The sequence below is a fragment of the Eumetopias jubatus genome, unplaced genomic scaffold, assembly GCF_037043125.1.
Source record: "Eumetopias jubatus isolate StellerSeaLion01/CBP00866 unplaced genomic scaffold, mEumJub1_p1.0 scaffold_1, whole genome shotgun sequence".
NCBI lineage: Eukaryota > Metazoa > Chordata > Mammalia > Carnivora > Otariidae > Eumetopias > Eumetopias jubatus.
Window position 1 is genome coordinate 198,447,972 of NW_028274807.1, and position 20,944 is coordinate 198,468,915.

The 20,944-nt window shown below is 37.4% G+C and overlaps 1 protein-coding gene across 1 annotated transcript in view; it reads right to left on the reverse strand.

Moving 5' to 3' along the window:
- The window catches only part of DOCK3 (dedicator of cytokinesis 3), a 558,375-nt gene that overhangs the window by 298,217 nt on the left and 239,214 nt on the right, over nucleotides 1-20,944 (reverse strand). Inside the window, 1 exon segment of the mRNA XM_088022140.1 lies at nucleotides 14,069-14,124. Coding sequence (XP_087878266.1) covers nucleotides 14,069-14,124 — 56 coding nt within the window.

Below are 20,944 nucleotides of genomic sequence, written 5' to 3' on the forward strand. Positions count from 1 at the left end.
GTGGAATAAAGTAGAAAGTTTCATCTATTACATGTTCAGCTATTTCAAATAGGGAGATCTATGGGAAATTTACAATGTTACTATTTTAAAATTGTAAGGTTTGGACTCACCTCAATTTAATCTAAGTTGAAACTAAAACTGACTTATTTTTCTTGGATCATAATACACCATATCCTAAAAACTCCTACTAAAGTTCAGATACAGTATTATTACAAACACATTGTTCCACAGGCCAAGTAGAAAAAACTGCTACTGAACCTCACTTGGAACTATGGCTTTTAGCAAGCTCTAGGGCTAAGCAGATTGGGCCTAAAGCAGTCCCCTCCTCCACTCAGCCTAAGGTCAGGATCTGCCTTGGTCCCAGCATAGCTCTGCCTAAGGAAATCTAAAATGCTGCTGTAGGACTTGGTTCTACACTGGGGCCTTGGGAGCAGGCAGAAGTAACTGCATAAGCACTAGACAGATGTGCTCAGAGGAAGAGAAGGAAGAGAAAAACAAAATCTCTCACTTCAAAAAACAAAAATTCTAAAACATATGTAAATATAATGGTCAAGGTTTAAAAATAATATTAAAAAATCTTTTCAGAATTTTATAAACGTCTGACAAACATTATTATATGTTTATAATGTTTAGAGAAATGAGTAACTTCCATTTAAAAAAGGAAAAGTATGAAACACAAGCAAACACAAATAAAACAGGAGCCAATAAATATGCAGAAGAACCAACTAGAAATTTTCCAAAAGAAAAGTATTATGAACAAAGTATCCATTGATGGCTGAATAATGAAATGTAATATGTATATATAAGGGAATATGATTCAATATTTAAAATAAATGAAATTTTTAAAAAAGATTTTATTTATTTATTCATGAGAGAGAGAGAGGCAGAGGGAGAAGCAGGCTCCCCGCAGAGCAGGGAGCCTGATGCGAGACTCAATCCCAAGGACCCTGGGATCATGACCTGAGCCAGAGGCAGACACTCAACCAACTGTGCCACCCAGGCGCCCTAAAATAAATGAAATTTTGGTACATGCTACAACATGGATGAGCTTTGAAAATACTATGCTAAGTAAACTAAGCCAGACACAAAAGGGCAAATACTGCATGATTCCATTTACATGAGGTACGTAGAATAGGAAAATTCATAGAGATAGAAAGAAGAAAGTTCCCAGGGGCTGAAGGAAGGGGAGATGGGGAGTTACCTGTTTAAGAGGTACAAAGTCTCAGTTTGGGATGATGAAAAATTCCAGAGTTGAATACTCATGACGGTTGCACAACACTATGAATATACTTAATGCCACTGGATTATACTCTTAAAAATGGTTAAAATGTTAAATTTTATGTTATGAATATTTTACCACAATTCTTACGATGTCAAAAAATAATAGCAGTGGGAAAAAACAAACCTCAACAGAAAGGATACATGCTGGACAAAACTCAAGAGAAAATTAGTAGCAAGGTAGTGATGAAAAAATCACTCTAGAATGTAGGTCAGAGCAAAAAAGTAACCCAAAGTATGAATGAGTACTTAAGAGACATGAGGGAGAAGTGAAAGAATTCCAACCTACTCATAACAGGATTCCCAGGAGAAAAGAATGGCAGTGTTATAGAAAATTGTGATTTTCTTTTCCTTAGCTCCAGCATTGTAAACCCCTTCTTTGTTTGATAAAAACCCCAAATGTAGAGACAGAGTTGCCTTCCACTATACAAGCAGAAAATAATAGATACTTGATTTCTCAGCCTCTCTATGACTATGGCACAGGCTTATAACCTGAGCTCCATCTACACCAGACTTAGAAAGGGAAACCAATTACCCAAAGCAGCAGAGACTACAAAGAAACCAACTTGGTGGCAGCTACAGTCAGTTTCCAGAGGCAGCAGTTCTATGGAAGCATTCAGTTTTAAGATGGTGAGGGGGCTGGAGGAGGCAGAATTAAATATGGTAGTCAGGCTATGTCTCATTGAGATTTGAGGAAAGACCTGAAGGAAGTGACAGAGTTTTAGTCAGGCATAGTACTCCAAGCATAGGAAAGAGCATGAACAAACACCTTAAGGCAGGAGCATAGCTGATATGTTTGAATAAAAGCAAGGAAGCCAATGTAATTGAAGCCAAATGAGAAACAAGGAGAGTAGAAGGAGTGAAGCCATTGGAAAGTTTTAAACACAGGAGTGACATGATCTAACTTCCATTTTTTAAAAATTACTCTGGCAGCTAAGTTGAGAATAAACTGTAAGGAGACACAGGTAGAAGGAGGAGAGCAGTTAGAAGGCACTGAGGTAATTTAAGCAAGAAAGTATAATCATAGAAAGTCCCTACTTTTCATTCCATATCATGCCGTGACAAGATAGGACATAAGCTTGTCCTTCTGTCTCAGCCGCCTAATGCTGTACAAGGCACAACTCTACCCCATAGCCCTTGAGATGCTCAAGTCCTTCACATTGTTCTTTGGCAGCTGATTGTCAATAATTCTTCTAATATTTCTTTCGTGAGCATTGTTACGGATTCCCTTCCTATCCCCTCTTCTCATCTATCTATCCATTTCAAGCCCCCAGATCCCCAACCAGCTGTGGTGATGATAATGACAAGGTTCCTAGAACACATGCAATAGAAATCCATACAACTATAAGCAGAGCAAGTCTGAGGCTTCTCCCTCTCCTCCCTGCTCGTGCTCTATCTCTGTCTCTCTCTCAAATAAATAAATAAAATCTTTTTAAAAAATTCATTTAATTTTGTTAGCATCTTACCTATATATCCATAGGTATGTTATGGGAGACTGTCATATGCTTTGCAGAAACCAAAACACATTATATCCATTGCACTGGACTGACTTAGTCATGGTAAATGCATGACTCTTATTAAGCACCACATTCTTCCTTAAATATTCAAAAACCATCTGTTCAGTTGAAGCACTTCTCAAACATTAAATTTACTTTCATACTCCTGAATATTTATAAGGCAAAATGCTACTAACAAAAGAGATACTTAAATAGGGACTTAAATAATTATCTTAATCTGAGCAAAGAAAATATGAATTTTAATTCAGAATTTAATACAGTTCTATAGTATGTGTATACACATACATTTCTCTCTACCTTAAATATTGAGGAAACATTTACAAGTTATGGTTTTTCCTATCAGCAAGTTAGTAGGCTTTGCCTGTTTTACTCCAATAGTATAAATAAGTTTCATTACAGAATTATATATATGTGTTTTTAAAAATCAAAAACATAAAGAAGTAAAAATGAACATAATGTACCAAATATACTACTTAATAATATTCAATAAGCGTTGTTGCACAGCCACTCTGGAGAAATTTTGCTGTGAAAAAAACAAAGTAATGAGTTCAAGAAGTTGTAAGCTGATGAAAATTAGTAAAGAGGGAAAGTGGAACATTTAGAAGTTGCTGCAAGAAGGAATTTCTTTAAAAATCAGTTTTGCTGTTCATTTCTAATGAAGACAGAAGTTAATTCAGCAAATACACAAACAAAAATAAAAGTGCCAGAGAGGGGACATCTAGGGTGGCTCAGTTGGTTAAGCATCTGCCTTTGGCTCAGGTCATGATCTCAGGTCCTGGGATGGAGCCCCACATCTGGCTCCCTGCTCAGCGAGGAGCCTGTTTCTCCCTCACCCTGTCTGCTTCCCCCTGCTTGTCCTTGTGCTCTCTCGCTCTCTCTCTCTCTCAAGTAAATAAAAATCTTTGGGAAAAAAAGAAAGAAAAACAAAAACAAACAAAAAGTGCCAGAGAAAAGAAATGTTACACATTAACTAGTACTTAAATTGATGCTGTTCTTTTTTTTTAAACATTTTTTTATTTTATTTATTTATTTTTAAAGATTTTGTTTATTTATTTGACAGAGAGACAAAGCGAGAAAGGGAACACAAGCAGGGGGAGTGGGAGAGGGAGAAGCAGGCTTCCCGCGGAGCAGGGAGCCCGATGTGGGGCTTGATCCCAGGACCCTGGGACCATGACCTGAGCCGAAGGCAGACGCTTAACGACTGAGCCACCCAGGCGCCCCATGTGTTCCTTACAACGCACATGTATGCTCCTATGTGTATCCTCCCACACACACTCACCCCACTTTGAAACCAGGTTCATTAAATCAGAGTAGAGAGGCAATATCCAAAAAATAATAAAATGCAAATAATTCCTTGAACAGAACGTAAGAGGAGTATGTCAGAACGTAAGAGGAGTATGTCACTGATCTATCTGTAATACCTGGTGCCTCCCTCCTAAAATACATTTAGTCCATTATAATTTGACCCTAGATATATTTTTCTTTCTTTTCTTTCTCTCTTTTTTATTAGTTTCAGAGGTAGAATTTAGTGATTCATCAGTTGCATATAACACCCAGTGCTCATTCATCAAGTGCCCTCCTTAATGCCCATCATCCAATTATTTTTCAATTAAACTGAAATTTGGTTAGTGACCAGTAAAACTGACAACTTCTAAAACTACAGAAGTTGGCTATTCCTAATTTAAATCATGATCCTAATTTTCCTCAATTTAAAAATAAAAAATATAAGTGCTTCATAAAGTAATGGTGTTATATAAATGTGCAAAAGTGACCTTCTGTATATTGGGCCTTATGTTATTTACTTCTTCACGGTCAGGGAGCACCATTAGCTCAGAGCTCACCAGTGCCAAAATTTTATACATCCAACTGCTTTTAATATAACCCAAATAAGCATATTTTTAGCCATTTAGAGCCTGCCATTTTACATTAATGAAGCTGCACTCAATACCTGCTACCCACAGGTTAGACAAACCCTGGTACTATAGAAGACCATAAACTGCTGCTATTCTATGGTGCTCTCTGACCCAGAGATTTCCCATCTTTCAGATGAGGAACATAATCTCATAAGTCAAGCAGAGAAAGACAATTATCATATGGTTTCTCTCATATGTGGAACACAAGGAATAGTGCAGAGGACCACAGGGGAAGGGAGGGAAAACTGAATGGGAAGAAATCAGAGAGGTAGACAAACCATGAGAGACTCTGGACCCTGGGAAACAAACTGAGGGTTGTAAAAGGGAGGCGGGGGGATGGGGTAACCGGGTGATGGGTATTAAGGAGGGCACAGGTTGTGATGAGCACTGAGTGTTATATGCAACTAATGAATCGCTGAACACTACATCAAAAACTAATGATGTACTACTATGTGTTGGCTAACAATATAAAAAAAAAATTGAGGTCAGATGAATAATATAATCTAGACACAAAAATCCCTTCTCTCCCAAGGGTTCCTGTGTCCTCTTCCTGTTATAGGCATGGCCCTGCACTGCTGTTTCTGGGAGGTCTCCAGCTGTGAGGGACTTACCTTAACCTGTCAAAGCTCTACCTAAATAAAGCTCATAATGTGTTACTCGCATCTCATAGTCATATCCTTTTTCTTATCAGCCCTGAAATCTTCAAATTTACTACAAATGTACATTTTTTTAAAGATTTTTTTATAATTTTTTTTAAAGATTTTATTTATTTATTTGACAGAGAGAGAAAGGGAGACAGCGAGAGAGGGAACACAAGCAGGGGGAGTGGGAGAGGGAGAAGCAGGCTTCCCGCCAAGCAGGGAGCCCGATGCAGGGCTCGATTCCAGGACCCCGGGATCACAACCTGAGCCAAAGGCAGTCACTTAACCAACTGAGCCACCCCAAGATTTTATTTATTTATTGGACAGAGAGACACAGCAAGACAGGGAACACAAGCAGGGGGAGTGTGAGAGGGAGGAGCAGGCTTTCCCGCCCAGCAGGGAGCCCGATGCAGGGCTCGATCCCAAGACCCTGGGATCATGACCTGAGCCAAAGGCATATGCTTAACGACTGAGCCACCCAGGCGCCCCTACAAATGTATATTTTTTCAATGAAACTTTACAAAAAGTGATGACTCTACTTGAATCATTTTAAGAATGAGAAAACCCAGATGTCAAGAAAAATTTTATTTTTTTTAAAGATTTTATTTATTTATTTGAGAGAGAGAGAATGAGAGAGAGCACGAGAGGGAAGAGGGTCAGAGGGAGAAGCAGACTCCCTGCTCAGCAGGGAGCCCGATGCGGGACTCGATCCCAGGACTCCAGGATCATGACCTGAGCCGAAGGCAGTTCCTTAACCAACTGAGCCACCCAGGCGCCCTTTTTTTTTTCCCCAAGAAAAATTTTAAAAGCTAACTGAAAAACATGAAAAATATAAAAGTCCCCAGAAGAAAATTTCCACAGATAGCCTAGTCAAGTAATTTCATGCCCTGTCAACCACATAAAAAACAAAAAGTACTTCAGCACAAATGCTACAAGTTTTCCAAGAAGCAGATGATAACCTTAAGAAGCATCAAGAGCACAGGGTCATCTTTCTCACAGGTATGGCAGGATACAATGAAGAAGGCACATGACAGAAACACAATGCACGTTCTCTGATTGAAAGGCCCTTGCTCCTGCCTAGTACTTACTAAGGTAGAGCCCCAAGTCCCAGTCTTTCTAATCTTATCAAGCACTGGTACAACATGCAGGAGAAATATGCATGTTTTAACTCACAACACCATCCACGTAGTATTGCAATCCAAAATCTTGAATCTAACCAGGAGAAAACATTTAGACAAATACAAATTGAGGGACATTTTGCAAACCAAGTACATGGGCACTTCAACCATATAAATATCATAAAAGGAAAAAAGAACATACTTATCAAAAAGAGAAAGGACCTAAATAAATAAAATCACATGTGAGAGAGGAGAAATCACAACCAACACCACAGAAATACAAACAATTATAAGAAAATATTATGAAAAATTACATGCCAACAAATCAGACACTCTGGAAGAAATGGATAAATTCCTAGAAACATATAAACTACCAAAACTTGAACAGACCAATAACCAGAAAAGAAATCGAATCAGTAATCAAAAATCTCCCAACAAACAAAAGTCCAGGGCCAGATGGCTTCACAGGGGAATTCAACCAACCATTTTTTTGTGTGTGTGTAAAACATGTGCTTTATTAATAATCTTACCCTAAGTATCCTCTCCTAAATGGTCTAAGAAACAATCCCATAACAAAAGTGAATCCTATACCCAGAAGACAATTTCTCAAGGAACCAGCACAACTGTCAATTTCCACTTAGTCACAGAACCCATTTACACTGAAAGCTTATAATCATTTATTTTTTTAACTTAAATTCAATTAGCCAACATATAATACATCATTAGTTTTTTGTTTGGTGCAAAATGGTGGTTTATTAAAGCATGGGGACAGGACCCATGGGCAGAAAGAGCTGCTGCATCAGGGTTGTGAAGGGTGGCTGATTATATACTATGGGGTGGGGGAGGTAAGGAAAAGGGAGGTTTTCAAAAAGCTTTTCATTTTAAAGATTCACAGGATACCGGAGGCCTTGCCATTGTCAAGTAAAGGTTGTTTTTCCCTCTAGCAAGGCATTAACATGAATGTAGTCGGGAGCTTCCTGGAAGAACATTACATTCTTCCCACTTCAAGTATCTGTCAATGGGCTGCAGGTTATAAGGACATTTTATTTTATCTACATTTCCTTCTGGAAGCTAGGTTGATAGAAATGCTTTGTTCCTGTAGACTGCTAAGACATTTAGTTTTTGATGTAATGTTCAATGATTCATTAGTTGCATATAACACCCAGTGCTCATCACATCACGTGCCCTCCTTAATACCCATCACCGTGTTACTCCGTCGCCCCACCCACCTCCCTTCCACAACCCTCAGTTTTTTTCCCCAAATCAAGAGTCTCTCATGGTTTGTCTCCCTCTCTGATTTCTTCCCATTCAGTTCTCCCTCCCTTTCCCTATGATCCTCTGTGCTATTCCTTAAGAAGAGTTAATACCTATTCTTCTGAAACTGTTCCAAAAAATAGAAATGGAAGGAAAACTTCCAAACTCATTCCATGAGGCCAGCATTACCCTGATTCCAAAACCAGACAAAGACCCCATTAAAAAAGACAACTAGAGGCCAACATCCCTGATGAACATGGATGTAAAAATTCTCAACAAAATACTAGCAAATAGCGTTCAACAGTACATTAAAAAATCATTCACCACAATCAAGTGGGATTTATTCCTGGGTTGCAAGGGTGGTTCAATATTTGCAAATCAATCAAGGTGATACACCACATTAATAAAAGAAAGGATAAGAATCACATGATCTTCTCAATAAATGCAGAAAAAGCATTTGACGAAGTACAACATACATTCGTGATAAAGATCCTCAAGAGAGTGGGTTTAGAGGGAACATACCTCAACAAAATGAAGGCCATAGACGAAAAACCCACAGCTAATATCATCTTCAATGGGGGAAAAACTGAGAGCTTTTCCCCTAAGGTCAGGAACATGAAAGAGATGTCGTCTCACTACTGTTGTTTAACAGAGTACTAGAAGTTCTAGCCTCAGCAATCAGACAACAAAAAGAAATAAATGGCATCCAAACTGGCAAGGAAGAAGTCAAACTTTCACTCTTTGCAGATGACATGATACTCTATGTAGAAAACCCAAGACTCCACCAAAAAAACTGCTAGAACTGATACACGAATTCAATCAAATTGCAGGATACAAAATCAATGTACAGAAATCTGTTGCATTTCTATAACAATAATGAAGCTTTTTAAAAAAAATTTTTATTTGAGTATAGTTGACACAGAATGTTACATTAGTTTTGGGTGTAAAACATAGTGATTCAACATCTCTATATATTATGCTGCGTTCACCACAAGTTCTGTCACCATACAACACTTTTACAGTATCACTGACTACATTCTTTACACTGTACCTTTATTTCCCATGATTTATTCAATCTGTAACTGGAAGCCTGACAATACTTAATTCTTGATTGGATCCCCCACCAAAAAAAGCAAACAGACAAAAACAGCTATAAAGGACATTCTTGGGAAAATTAGGGATATTTGAATATGAACTAGCTATTTTATAAGTACTATTTGTATCATGTTAAATTTCTTGAGTATAATAATTATATTGTGATTATGTTAAAGGATGTCCTTTTTCTTAGAAGACACTCAAATATTTAACAGTGAAGTCTCAGAATGTCTAAAACTTATTTTTTTTTGCTTTTGATAATCATTGGGTTTTTATTGTTATGTTAATCACCATACATTACATCATTAGTTTTTGATGGAGTGTTCCATGATTCATTGTTTGTGCATAACACCCAGTGCTCCACGCAGAACGTGCCCTCCTCAATACCCATCACCAGGCTAACCCATCCCCCCATGGCCCTCCGCTCTAGAACCCTCAGTTTGTTTTTCAGAGTCCATCGTCTCTCATGGTTCGTCTCCTCTGCTTCATTTATGTTAAAAGCAGGGCTGGGGGAAGAAAATGAGCTCAATATGGTAAAATGTTGGTAACTGGTAAATCTAGGGGAATGGATATAAGTGTTACTTATATTATTCTTGTAACCTGTCTATAGATTTAAAATTTTTCAAAATAAAAAATTAGATAAGAAGAATCAGATGATTTTTTTAAATTTAAATTCAAGTTAGTTAACATACAGTGTAGTACTGGTTTCAGGAGTAGAATTTAGTGATTCAGCACTTACATATAACAACCAGTGCTCATCACAGAAAGTGCCCTCCTTAATGCCCATCACCCACATACACCCCCTCCAGCAACTCTCAGTTTGTTCTCTAAAGTTGAGTCTCTTATGGTTTGCTTCCCTCTCTGTTTTTATTTTATTTTTCCTTCCCTTACCCTTTGTTCATCTGTTTTGTTTCTTAAATTCTACATGAGTGAAATCATACGGTATTTGTCTTTCTCTAACTGACTTATTTCGAATCAGATGATTTTTTTAAAGATTTATTTATGTGAGAGAGAGAGTGAGCAGGGGGAGGGGCAGAGAGAGAGAGTCTCAAGCAAACTGCCCACTGAGTGAGGAGCTCAATGTGGAGCTCAATCTCACGACCCTGAAATCATGACCTGAGCTGAAATCAAGAGTCAGACACTTAACCGACTGAGCCACCCAGATGCCCCAGATGATTTTTTTAAAAGGACTACACAGAAAAATTATCCCCAAACTAAGTATGTTCCCATCTGCCATTCAGTTATGGTTTAAGGGCTATAACTTGAGTCTTTACTGTTATCTACTTCCTCTTTTTTCATTCTCTCTCAAATCTCTTCTTATCAGGCTTTCACTCTTACCACTCTACAAGATCTTCAATCTTACTCAACTTCAACAACACCAGACATATTTGATTAGTCTATCCTCTAAATATTTTCTTTGATTGGTCTCCAAGATACTGCTTTCTCATTACCTACCTACCTCCCTGGTCACAACTTTTCAGATTCTTTTCACTGATTCTCCTCTTCATCTTATCTTTAAACACTACAGTTCCCCAGTATTCTGTCTGCACCTCACTTCTTCTTTATCTATAGTAATTCCTTTTCTGTTCTTATCCAGCTCTGTAGCTTTAAATATCATTTGGATGTTGATGACTTCCAAATCTATGCCTGAAGCTCCAAACTCTCCCCAGAACTCCACATTCATATAGTCAACTGATTACTTGACATCTCCACTTGACAATCTAAGAGTCATTTCAAATTTAACATGTACAAAATTGAATCGTTTGATTCCCTCCCCAAAACATATCCCTTCCCAAACTTCCACATTTCAGTGAATGGCATATTCTACCAAGTCTCCCTGCTTCTGACCTTGCCCCACTATAGTTCTAGTCTCGACAAAGAGCCTAGAATAACACTTTTAAAATTAAATAAAACATGTCCCTTCTCTTTCTGAAAGTTTTAATGGCTCCCTGGCTCATTCAATAAAAGATAACAGTCTTGACATGGCCTACAAGGCCTATACAATATTTATCACCTTGCTGCCACTCTGGACTCCTCTGCTTTTACTGACCTCACCTCCACACACTGTAGTCAAACCATCTGTCTTACTATACCTGAGCAAGAGAGGCACACTTTGCATGTAAAGGATTAGAGATAAAGCTCATAAATTAATAGTATTTAAGGGCTCGGAATAGGAGTCTGAGAAGAATAACAAAGTGGGGCCCAAGAGGAAGAATGGAAACAAGAATTGTCATAGAAATTAAGGAGGAAAAAAGATGCTAAAAAGAGATATATCATCAAGGTAATATTTATAAGAGTGGGGGGAAAAGGATAAAGGAGAATCAACTTCTAACAGGGAACAGAGTAAAAATACCATGCATTAAGAAAAGGGAAATACACTGACCCACTATAGTTGCTATTTCTGGATGACAGTATTCAGTGTTTTTATTTGTTCTTCTAACACCCCTTGTGTTTTCAGAGGTTTATACTTTGTTAGGAATGGACTATTTCACTTTTGCCCACATACCTTTGGTTTAGTCCTTTATCCAAGGGCATGGCCCAACATATAGGGTATGTTCTTTTAAGGATCTTAACAGAAGGCCCAAATATTTTACCAAGGCCCCTATAACTTCCCAGTCCTTGAACTCTAATATTTTTCTCACCAATAACAGGTGGCTGGTAAAGTCTACTCAGTTTGCTAGTTGTACTCTTCTACTAAGATTCCTTGAGTCTTACACAGCCCAAAAGAAGCTAAAACTCATTCAATTACTTAGGGGAAATTTGTAAGCAGATTAAGGTCCATTTTCTGAGGTTCTCTACTCTCTGGGTTTTAATCTCTTACTTCTTATTAGTCTTCCCGAGAGTTCCAAACTCCAATGTCTGTTTCCTCATCCCTGAAAGACTACCACTTTCTGTTTGGGATCTGCTTGCTGCACCACATCACAGCAAACTGAAGAATGCTCTGTGGGAAAAAAAGCCAAAGTTCCCATATGCATTCCCCCCTTCCTTTAAAAATCAAAGTTCCTCAAGATCCTCCCTACATCTGAAGACAGAGAGAGAGAGAGAGAGAGAGAGAGGCAAACCAAGAAACAGACTCTTAACTATAGAGAACAAACTGATTGCCAAGGGTAGGGTAGGGGTGGAAAGGTGGGTGAAATAGATGATGGGGATTAATGAGTGCACCTTGCGGTAAGCACTGGGTGTTGTATGGAAGTGTTGAGTCACTAAATTGTGCACCTGAAACTAATATTACACTGTACATTAACTAACTGGAATTTAAGTAAAAACTTGGGGAAAAAACATCCTCCTACACTGACTGCTCTTCAACACTTGAAAACAGTTTTTCTAAAATACTTTCTTAAGATTTTAGAAATATTATTCTGGACCATCAAACTGCTGGAGGTTTGTATACTAAATTGATTCCTTGTAGCTTTCTAAGATGTACATCCAAAAGACGGTTTCTCTGCTTCCTTGGAGAAAGAGTGTTTCCAACAAATATGGCTGCTCTGTATAATTCTTTAAGCTGTATCTCCTTTGCCTTCCTGAAACAAACTGAATCTAGGTATGGATTTTTCTGCTAGCAAAGTGGTCCCCAATTTACTTTACAACTATTATAAATGGGAACATTGTTCCTGGATTTAGGATGAGTCCCTTGTTATCAGAAATATATGATTTTGCTGGCATTTTCTGAGGCACTCTATTTCTTGATCCCTAAATATTCTATCTCCTTTTCTCATCTCACCTCCATGTAGTTTCTGCCACATTTCAGTTCTCATCAGTCCCATTGTTAAACTAAGTGTTATAAATTAGGGGTATTATTTTTATGTTTAGAGGTAAGCCATTCACATTCAGAAAATGTATTTTATTAGTACTTTCAGAAATATATGCCTTCCTGATCCTGGTCTAGACACTCCCTTTTCCTTTTTCCACACAACTTCTAGCCAATCTTGATGTTTTTGGCTAGTCCTTACCTATAAATTTGAGGTAGTAGATTATATGTTGCAAAGGTTCACTAAAAGGATTTTCAAGTTTCCTGTCTCTATATCCTTGTGTCTGGTATTTTATAAAAGAAGAAGGGAAACAATAAAAAATATGCTGGTCATGCATTCATATCAGAATCTTCTTAGTTATAATCTTACTATGCCTCAGTAACAAATTTTATCTTAGAAGGCATACCAGTAATTTACTAATACCTCTCATCTGTAAATCCACCCTTCTAAGCACCAACTCTGAGGCTGGGATTTGCCAACTTTGCCTCACAAGCCCCTGTGTGTGGTGGGGGGCACTAGAAAATACTGGGGAAAAGGAAATAAAAAGTGTTTCCTGCTGTTCCTGTAAACCGTTCCACCAAAGAAAAATTGGTTCCAGCCTCCAGTTGCTTTTGGCATTCCCAGAAACAGCCTCACTGCCCTTCTTCATACATACCAGCAGCAGCCATGTGATGTCGTCTCCTCAGAATTTGATCTCCAGTGTCTCAAGATCCATCTTCCAAGTTCCCGAGTTCTGGTACCCCCAACCCATTATCTTTTGTTTCCCCAGCCATTACAGTATAGATTTCTTTCTGCAGTTATTATTTTGGGTTATACTGGTATATCCTCTTTTTTTTCTGTCATTTTTCCAAATGTGTGTAAACAATTCCCTACATTAAATTCTAGCTTATAAAGTGACTCATAAGTTTCTCTTTTCCTGACTCAACCCTAACTAAACTCTGATGCTTTCTCAACCTCTGCTCAAAAACATTATTTCTAGTACCAAAAGCTATCATATAGTATTTTATATTTTAAAATGATAAATTTTGAAAAATAAAATCACAATTTTCTAATAATATATATGTATTACTTTTAAAATTAGGGCATGACAGTAAAGAATTTCTAAAAATCACTCATAATCTGAATATGCAAAAATAACAAATGTTAACATTTTGATATATTTACGTCTTGTCTCTTTTCTATCAGAGATTGCACTTGTTATCCTATCAGAAACTATTCTCAAAATGTAAATAACTGTAAAAACCATGCAGCATGCATAATTGTTTTTATAAAATTCAAACCAGGTTACCTTTCCAGTATACGAGAAAACTGATTTAAGTTGTCAGTATTTTAAGAAATAGTTGTATCCTCAGAATTATATATGATATATGATAAATTGATAAAGCAAATTTATTTTTGGCAGGAAAACATATTAATAGCATATTTTATACTACAAGCCAAAAAGAAAAAATCCTTCCTCTGCAACCTATAAAAATTATAAATATAGTAAGACCAACTACTCACCCCCTATTACTGACAATTGCCTTTTTCAAGTGAATGTAATTTGCAGGAAAGATCCCCTGTAAAAGAGAAAAGATTTCCCATTAGAAAAGGAAATTTGTGATTAACATCTCATATATGCTAAAATAGAAGCCAGATTTCAGGATGGAAATACTCTATCAACAATACAGTAGATAGGGGCACCTGTGTGGCTCAGTCAGTTAAGTGTCTGCCTTCGGCTCAGGTCATGACCCCGGGTCCTGGGATAGAGCCCCACATCTGGCTCCCTGCTGAACAGGAAGCCTGTTTCTCCCTCACCCTCTGCCTGCCGCTCCCCTGCTTATGCTCTCTCTCTCTCTCTCAAATAAATAAAATCTTTAAAAAAACCCAATACAGTTGATATCTTAATGTAGCAACCACTTTGCATATTAAGAATGCAAAGTTGCACAAACTACATACATTAGATAGGAATTTCATTGTCATTTGCACTCAGAGTCTATCCTCAGGGGAAAACTGTGATCTTAAGCAACTATCAAAAAGATTTTTTAAGTTACAGATTGGAAATATTCCATCTAATCACTCTCAGGATATAGACTTATGTACAGAGCTTGGCATGCATCTATAAAACCAACAATGTCACCTAACCAGCTAGTATCACCTATGTTATCCAGTTCTGAGCTGGAGAAACAATTCTCAGACTCTGGCTCACATTTATATTCACAAGAATGAATCAATTTGGAAGTTTCTATAAACATTTCTTCTTTTACTCTTTCATTAGAGTTTCCATTTTGATATTTGTCATAATTTGATTTCGATTCCTAAGGGATAAAAAATGAATTGTTTTTAAAAACAATTAAGTTTTCCAATCAGTGCTTCATTCATTTTCCTGATGTTTTGAAACTCCCTTCAAATAAAGCACAAATGGCCTAAATTTTTTTATACTTTCTGGCCTCTACACTGCTAATAATAAATCTATACCAGACAAGACCATCAGCAGCTGGACTACAGTAATGCATTTTACAGTTTTCAGTGTGTAGATCTTTTTACCTCCTTGCTTAAGTTTATTCCTAAGTTTCTGCTTGCTTTCAATGCTATTTTGAATAGACTGTTGCCTTTCTTTTTTCAGATATTTCACTGTTAGTGAACAGAAACACAACTAAATTCTTTGTGTTAATTTTGTATCCTGCAATTTTACTGAATTTTTCATTAGTTTTAACAGCTTTTTGGTGGAGTCTTTAGGATTTTCTACATATATCATACCATCTGCAAGCACATACAATTTTACTTCTTCCTTTCTTATTTGGATACCTTTTGTTTCCTTGTCTTACCTGCTTGTTCTGGCTAGGACTTCCAGTATTCTGTTTAATAGAAGTGGTGAGAGTGAGCACCCTTGTCTTGCTGCTCATCTTAGAGAAAAAGCTTTCGGCCTTTTACCATTGAGTATGATGTTAGCTGTGGGGCTTGTCATATCATGGCCTTTATTATGTTGAGGTATGTTACTTCTAAACCCAATTTGCTAAGTTTTATTCATGAAAGGATGTTACATTTTGTCAAATGCTTTTTCTGCATCTACTGAAATGATTATACGATTTTTGTCTTTCACTCTATCAATGAGGTGTATTAAATTTATTATTTTGATAATGTTGAACCGTCCTTTCGTCCCTTGGATCAACTCCATTTAATCATGGCATATGATCCTTTAAAAGTGCTGTTAAATTTGGGTTGCTAATATTTTGTTGAGAATTTTTACATCTGTATTCATCAGAGATATTGCCTTTGGTTTTCTTTTCCTTTAGTGTCCTTACCTGGCTTGGGTATCAGGGTATTACCAGCATCATTAAATGAGTCTGGAAGTGTTCCCTCCTCTTCAATTTTCTGGAAGAGTTTGAGAACTGGTACTGACTTTTTTTTTTAATTTAATTTTATGTTATGTTAGTCACCATCATTAGTTTTTGATGTGGTGATCCACGATTCATTGTTTTCGTATAATACCCAGTACTCCATGTAGTACGTGCCCTCCTTGATACCCATCCCTGGGCTAACCCTTCCCCTGATCCCCCTCTCCTCTAAAACCCTCAGTTTCTCAGAGTCCATAGTCTCTCATGGTTCATCTCTCCCTCCGATTCCCCCCCTTCATTTTTCCCTTCCTTCTCCTAATGTCCTCCGTGCTATTCCTTATGTTCCACAAATAAGCGAAACCATATGATAATTGACTTTCTCTGCTTGACTTATTTCACTTAGCATAATCTCCTCCAGTCCCATCCATGTCGATGCAAAAGTTGGGTATTCATCCTTTCTGATGGCTGAGTAATATTCCATTGTATATATGGACCACATCTTCTTTATCCATTCGTCGGTTGAAGGGCATCTCGGCTCTTTCCAGTTTGGCTATTGTGGACATTGCTGCTATGAACATTGGGATGCATAAGGCCCTTCTTTTCACTACATCTGTGTCCTTGGGGTAAATACCCAGGAGGGCAATTGCTGGGTCATAGGGTAGCTCTATTTTTAATTTTTTCAGGACCTCCACACTGTTTTCCAAAGTGGCTGTACCAACTTGCATTCCCACCAACAGTGTAAGAGGGTTCCCCTTTCTCCACAACCTCTCCAACATTTGTTGTTTCTTGTCTTGTCAATTTTTGCCATTCTAACTGGTGTAAGGTGGTATCTCAATGTGGTTTTGATTTGAATTTCCCTGATGGCTAATGATGATGAACATTTTTTCATGTGTCCTGTTAGCCATTTGTATGTCTTCTTCAGAGAAGTGTCTGTTCATGTCTTCTGCCCATTTTTGACATGATTATTTGTTTTTTGGGTGTTGAGTTTGAGAAGTTCTTTATAGATCTTGGATACCAGCCCTTTGTCTGTACTGTCATTTGCAAATATCTTCTCCCATTCTGTGGGTTGCCTCTTTGTTTTGTTGACTGTTTCTTTTGCTGTGCAGAAGCTTTTTATCTTGATGAAGTCCCAAAAGTTCATTTTGTTTCACTAGCTTTTGGAGATGTATCTTGAAAGGAGCTGCTGTGGTACTGACTTTTTAAAGTTTGGTAGAATTCACCAGTAAAGTCTTCAGGTCCTGGACTCTTCTTTGTTAGAAGATTTTGGCTGCTCATGCCATCTCCTTACTCACTATTTGGATAATTAACATTTTATTTTTTCCTGATTTATCCTTGGTAGGTTATGTGTTTCTAGGAATTCATCCATTTCCCCTAGGTTATCCAATTTGTTGGCATTAATTGTTCATAACATTATCTTATAATCCTTTCTATTTCTGTGATATCATTTTTAATGTTTCCTATTTCATGTCTCATTTTATTTGAGTCTTTTCTTTTTTTCCTTTCATCTAGCTAAGGGTTTGTCAATTTTGTTTATCTTTAGAAAAAAAACCAGTTCTTAGTTTCGTTATCTTCTCATAGTTTTCTGGTCTCTATTTCACTTTTTCCACTCTGATCTTCATTATTTCCTTCTGCTAAATTTGAGCATAGTTTTTTCTTCTTTTTCTAGTTCCTTGAGATGTAAAGTTAGGTTGTTTATTTGACATCTTACTTTTTTCATATTGTAGGCGTATTTTTTTATTTCCTTTGTGATTTTTTTAAGACTCACTGGTTGTTCAGAACTGTGTTAACTTACTGCACATATTTGTGAATTTTCCAGTTTTCTTCCCATTATTGATTTCTACTTTCATACACTGTAGTCTGAAAAGATACATGGTATAATTTCAATCTTCTTAAATTTGCTAAGCCTTGCTATGTGACCTGTCATAGGATCTATTCTGAAGAAGGTTCCACCTTCAGTTTAGAAGAATGTATATCCTGCTGCTGGTGGATAAAATGTTCTATGTCTGTGAGGTTCATTTGGTCTAAAGTACAGTTCAAGTCCAATGCTTCTTTGTTGATTTTCTCTCCAGATAAAAATGTTCTATCTATATCTGTGAGGTTCATTGGTCTAAAGTACAGTTCAAGTCCAATGTTCCTTTGTTTTCTCTCCAGATTATCTACTGAAGTCTCCCACTACTGGTGTATTATCTAATTCTCCCTTCAAACCTGTTTAATATATCTATTATATATTAATATATCAGTTTCTGATGCACCTTTATGAATGACTGTTAGATCTTCTGGATGAGTTGATCCCTTTATCATTATATAAATGACTTTCTTCATCTCTAGTTATGGTTTTTGTCTTAAAGCCTATTTTACCCAGTGTAAGTATAGCTACTTGTGCTCTCCTTTGGTTTCCACTTGCATGAAATATTTTTTTCTATCCCTTTACTTTCAACCTACATGTACCCTTAAAACTGGAGTAAGTCTCTTATGGGTGGCATGCAATTAGTTGAGCCTTGTTTTTTAACCAATCCAGCCACATTAGGCCTGTTGATTAGAAAATTCAATCCATTCACATTTAAAGTAATGACTGATAGGTAAAGACTTACTAATGTTGGGGTGCCTGGGTGGCTCAGTTGGTTAAGCGACTGCCTTCGGCTCAGGCCATGATCCTGGAGTCCCGGGATCGAGCCCCGCATCAGGCTCCCCGCTCAGCAGGGAGTCTGCTTCTCCCTCTGACCCTCCCCCCTTCTCATGTTCTCTCTCTCAAATAAATAAAATCTTTAAAAAAAAAAAAAGACTTACTAATGCTATCTTACTGTTTCCAGTTCTTTTATACTTGCCTTGTTCCTTTCATCTCTTGCTGCCTTCCTTTGTGAACTGATGATTTTCCAGTGGTATGCTTTGATTCCAATATCTTTCATCTTCCATGATTCTGCTGTAGATTTTTGCTCTGTGGTTACCATGGTTTTACACAACACATCTTATAACAGTTTATTTTATACTGATAACAACTTAACTTTGATCACATACAAAAACTCTACCCTTTTACTCTTCCCTGCTTTGTTTTTGATGTCACAATTTACCCGTATTTGTATTTTATATTTTAAAGTTATTATAGCTATTTTTAATACTCTCATCTTTTAATACTAGAGTTAATATACCATCATATTGTAGTATTAGAGTATTCTAAATCTGACTATACAATTACCTTTATCAGTGTGTTTTATATTTTCATGTTCCTAAATTAGTGTCCTTTCATTTCAGCTTGAAGAACTCCTTTTAGCATTTTGTAAGGCAGGTCTAGAGGTAAATTCCCTCAGATTTAGCTGGGAAAGTTTATATCTCTCCTTCATTTCTGAAGAACAGCTCTGCTAGGTAAAGTATTTTTGGTTGGTGGGTTTTTTTTTCCTTTCACCACTTGGAATATATTATCCTACTCTTTTATGGCCTATAATATTTTTGCTGAGAAATACACTGACAGTCTAATGGAGGAGGGGGGCTACCTTGTAAGTTACAAACTTTGATTCTCTTGCTGCTTTTAAAATCTTTCCTTGTCTGTGACTTTGATAATTTTATTATAATGTGTCTTGAAGGGATCTCTTCATGTTCAGTTTGTCTGGTGACCTACGAACACTATGAACTTGGATGTCCAAATTTCTCCCTAGACTTGGAAAGTTCTTAGCCGTTATTTCTTTAAATAGGCTTCCTGCCCCTTTTTCCCTATCTTCTCCTTTTAGAACTCCAATGATTCACAAACTGGTCCACCTATCATGAAGGCTTTCTTCACTCTTCCTCATTTTTTTCTTCTTTTCCAGTCAGGTTTCCTCTGACTGTAAAATTTCAAAGTTCCTGTCTTTGATTTCACTGATTCTTTCTTCTGCTTGATCAAGCCTATTGTTGATGTGCTCTACTGCATTTTTTTTTTTCCATTTCATTCATTGAATGCTTCAAGTCCAGAATTTGTTTGGTCCTTTTTCATTATTTCTAACTCTTTGATAAATTTTTTAATATTGTTAATGTACTGTTTTCCTGATTTCACTGAACTGTCTTTCAGTATTTTCTTTTCAGCTCATTAAATTTCCTTAAAACAGCTTTTTTGAATTCTTTATCAGATAAATTGTAGATCTCCATGTCTTTGGATTCAGTTACTAGAAGATTATTGTGGTCCTTTGGTGTCATATGTTTTCTTGCTTTTTCTTTTTCTTTTTTTATTTAAATTCAATTAGCTTCCTTGGTTTTTCATGTTTCTTGGAGTCTTGTGTTATGGTCTTCACATCTGAAGTAGCAGTCACCTCCTCCAGTCTTTACTAATTGCCATCAAGGTAGAAATACCTTCCATGTTCCTCTTAGAGATTCTGCAAATTTCTCAACCTTCCATGAACCTGCTCCATGTTTCTTGCTCACTTTTGTGGCAGAATTCTTCAGCATGAATGCCTTCTATTGATTCTACAATGCACCAGGCTAGTGCTGACAGCCTCTCTTGTGTCTTCCCAAAGGTAGCACTATAACTCAAGTTTGTGGTCTCTGGACTGCAGATTCTGCCTGTTTTCCATGTGTATTCATGAACAGTCTTCCAAAGCTTGCTCTTGCCACCACCTTAATGAGTATGCACAGTGAGCCAGCTACAGCATGGGGGGTAGGGAGTAGTGTGAGGCACACAAAACTGGGATGCTAATAGGCCAGTGGGGGAATCCATGGGTGGGGCTTTCCCAGCAGTTAATGGGTGGGCTTCTTAATAGAGTCTGCTGTACAGTAGGTTCTGTGTCTCCTTATTGCCACCAAAAAATCCTACGTGCCATTTTCCCAAACTCTTTCTACCTCTCAGTCATGGAACTCCCAATTTAGTACTCTGGAGAGGGCAAGACAGAAATGAGCCTCTCTGGCAGCATCTGCAGAGCTGGAGAAGCTGGATGCTCACTCACATGCTCTCTCTTGCCCTCACAGGAGAGATTACGGGCCTAAAAAGATTTCCTCTGGCCTTTATCAATGCTACCCTCTGGTAAAGTTGATGCAGGTAAAGTGAAATTGTTCCTATTACCCACTCCAATGTATCCAAACTCTTACTTTCTGCTCCAAC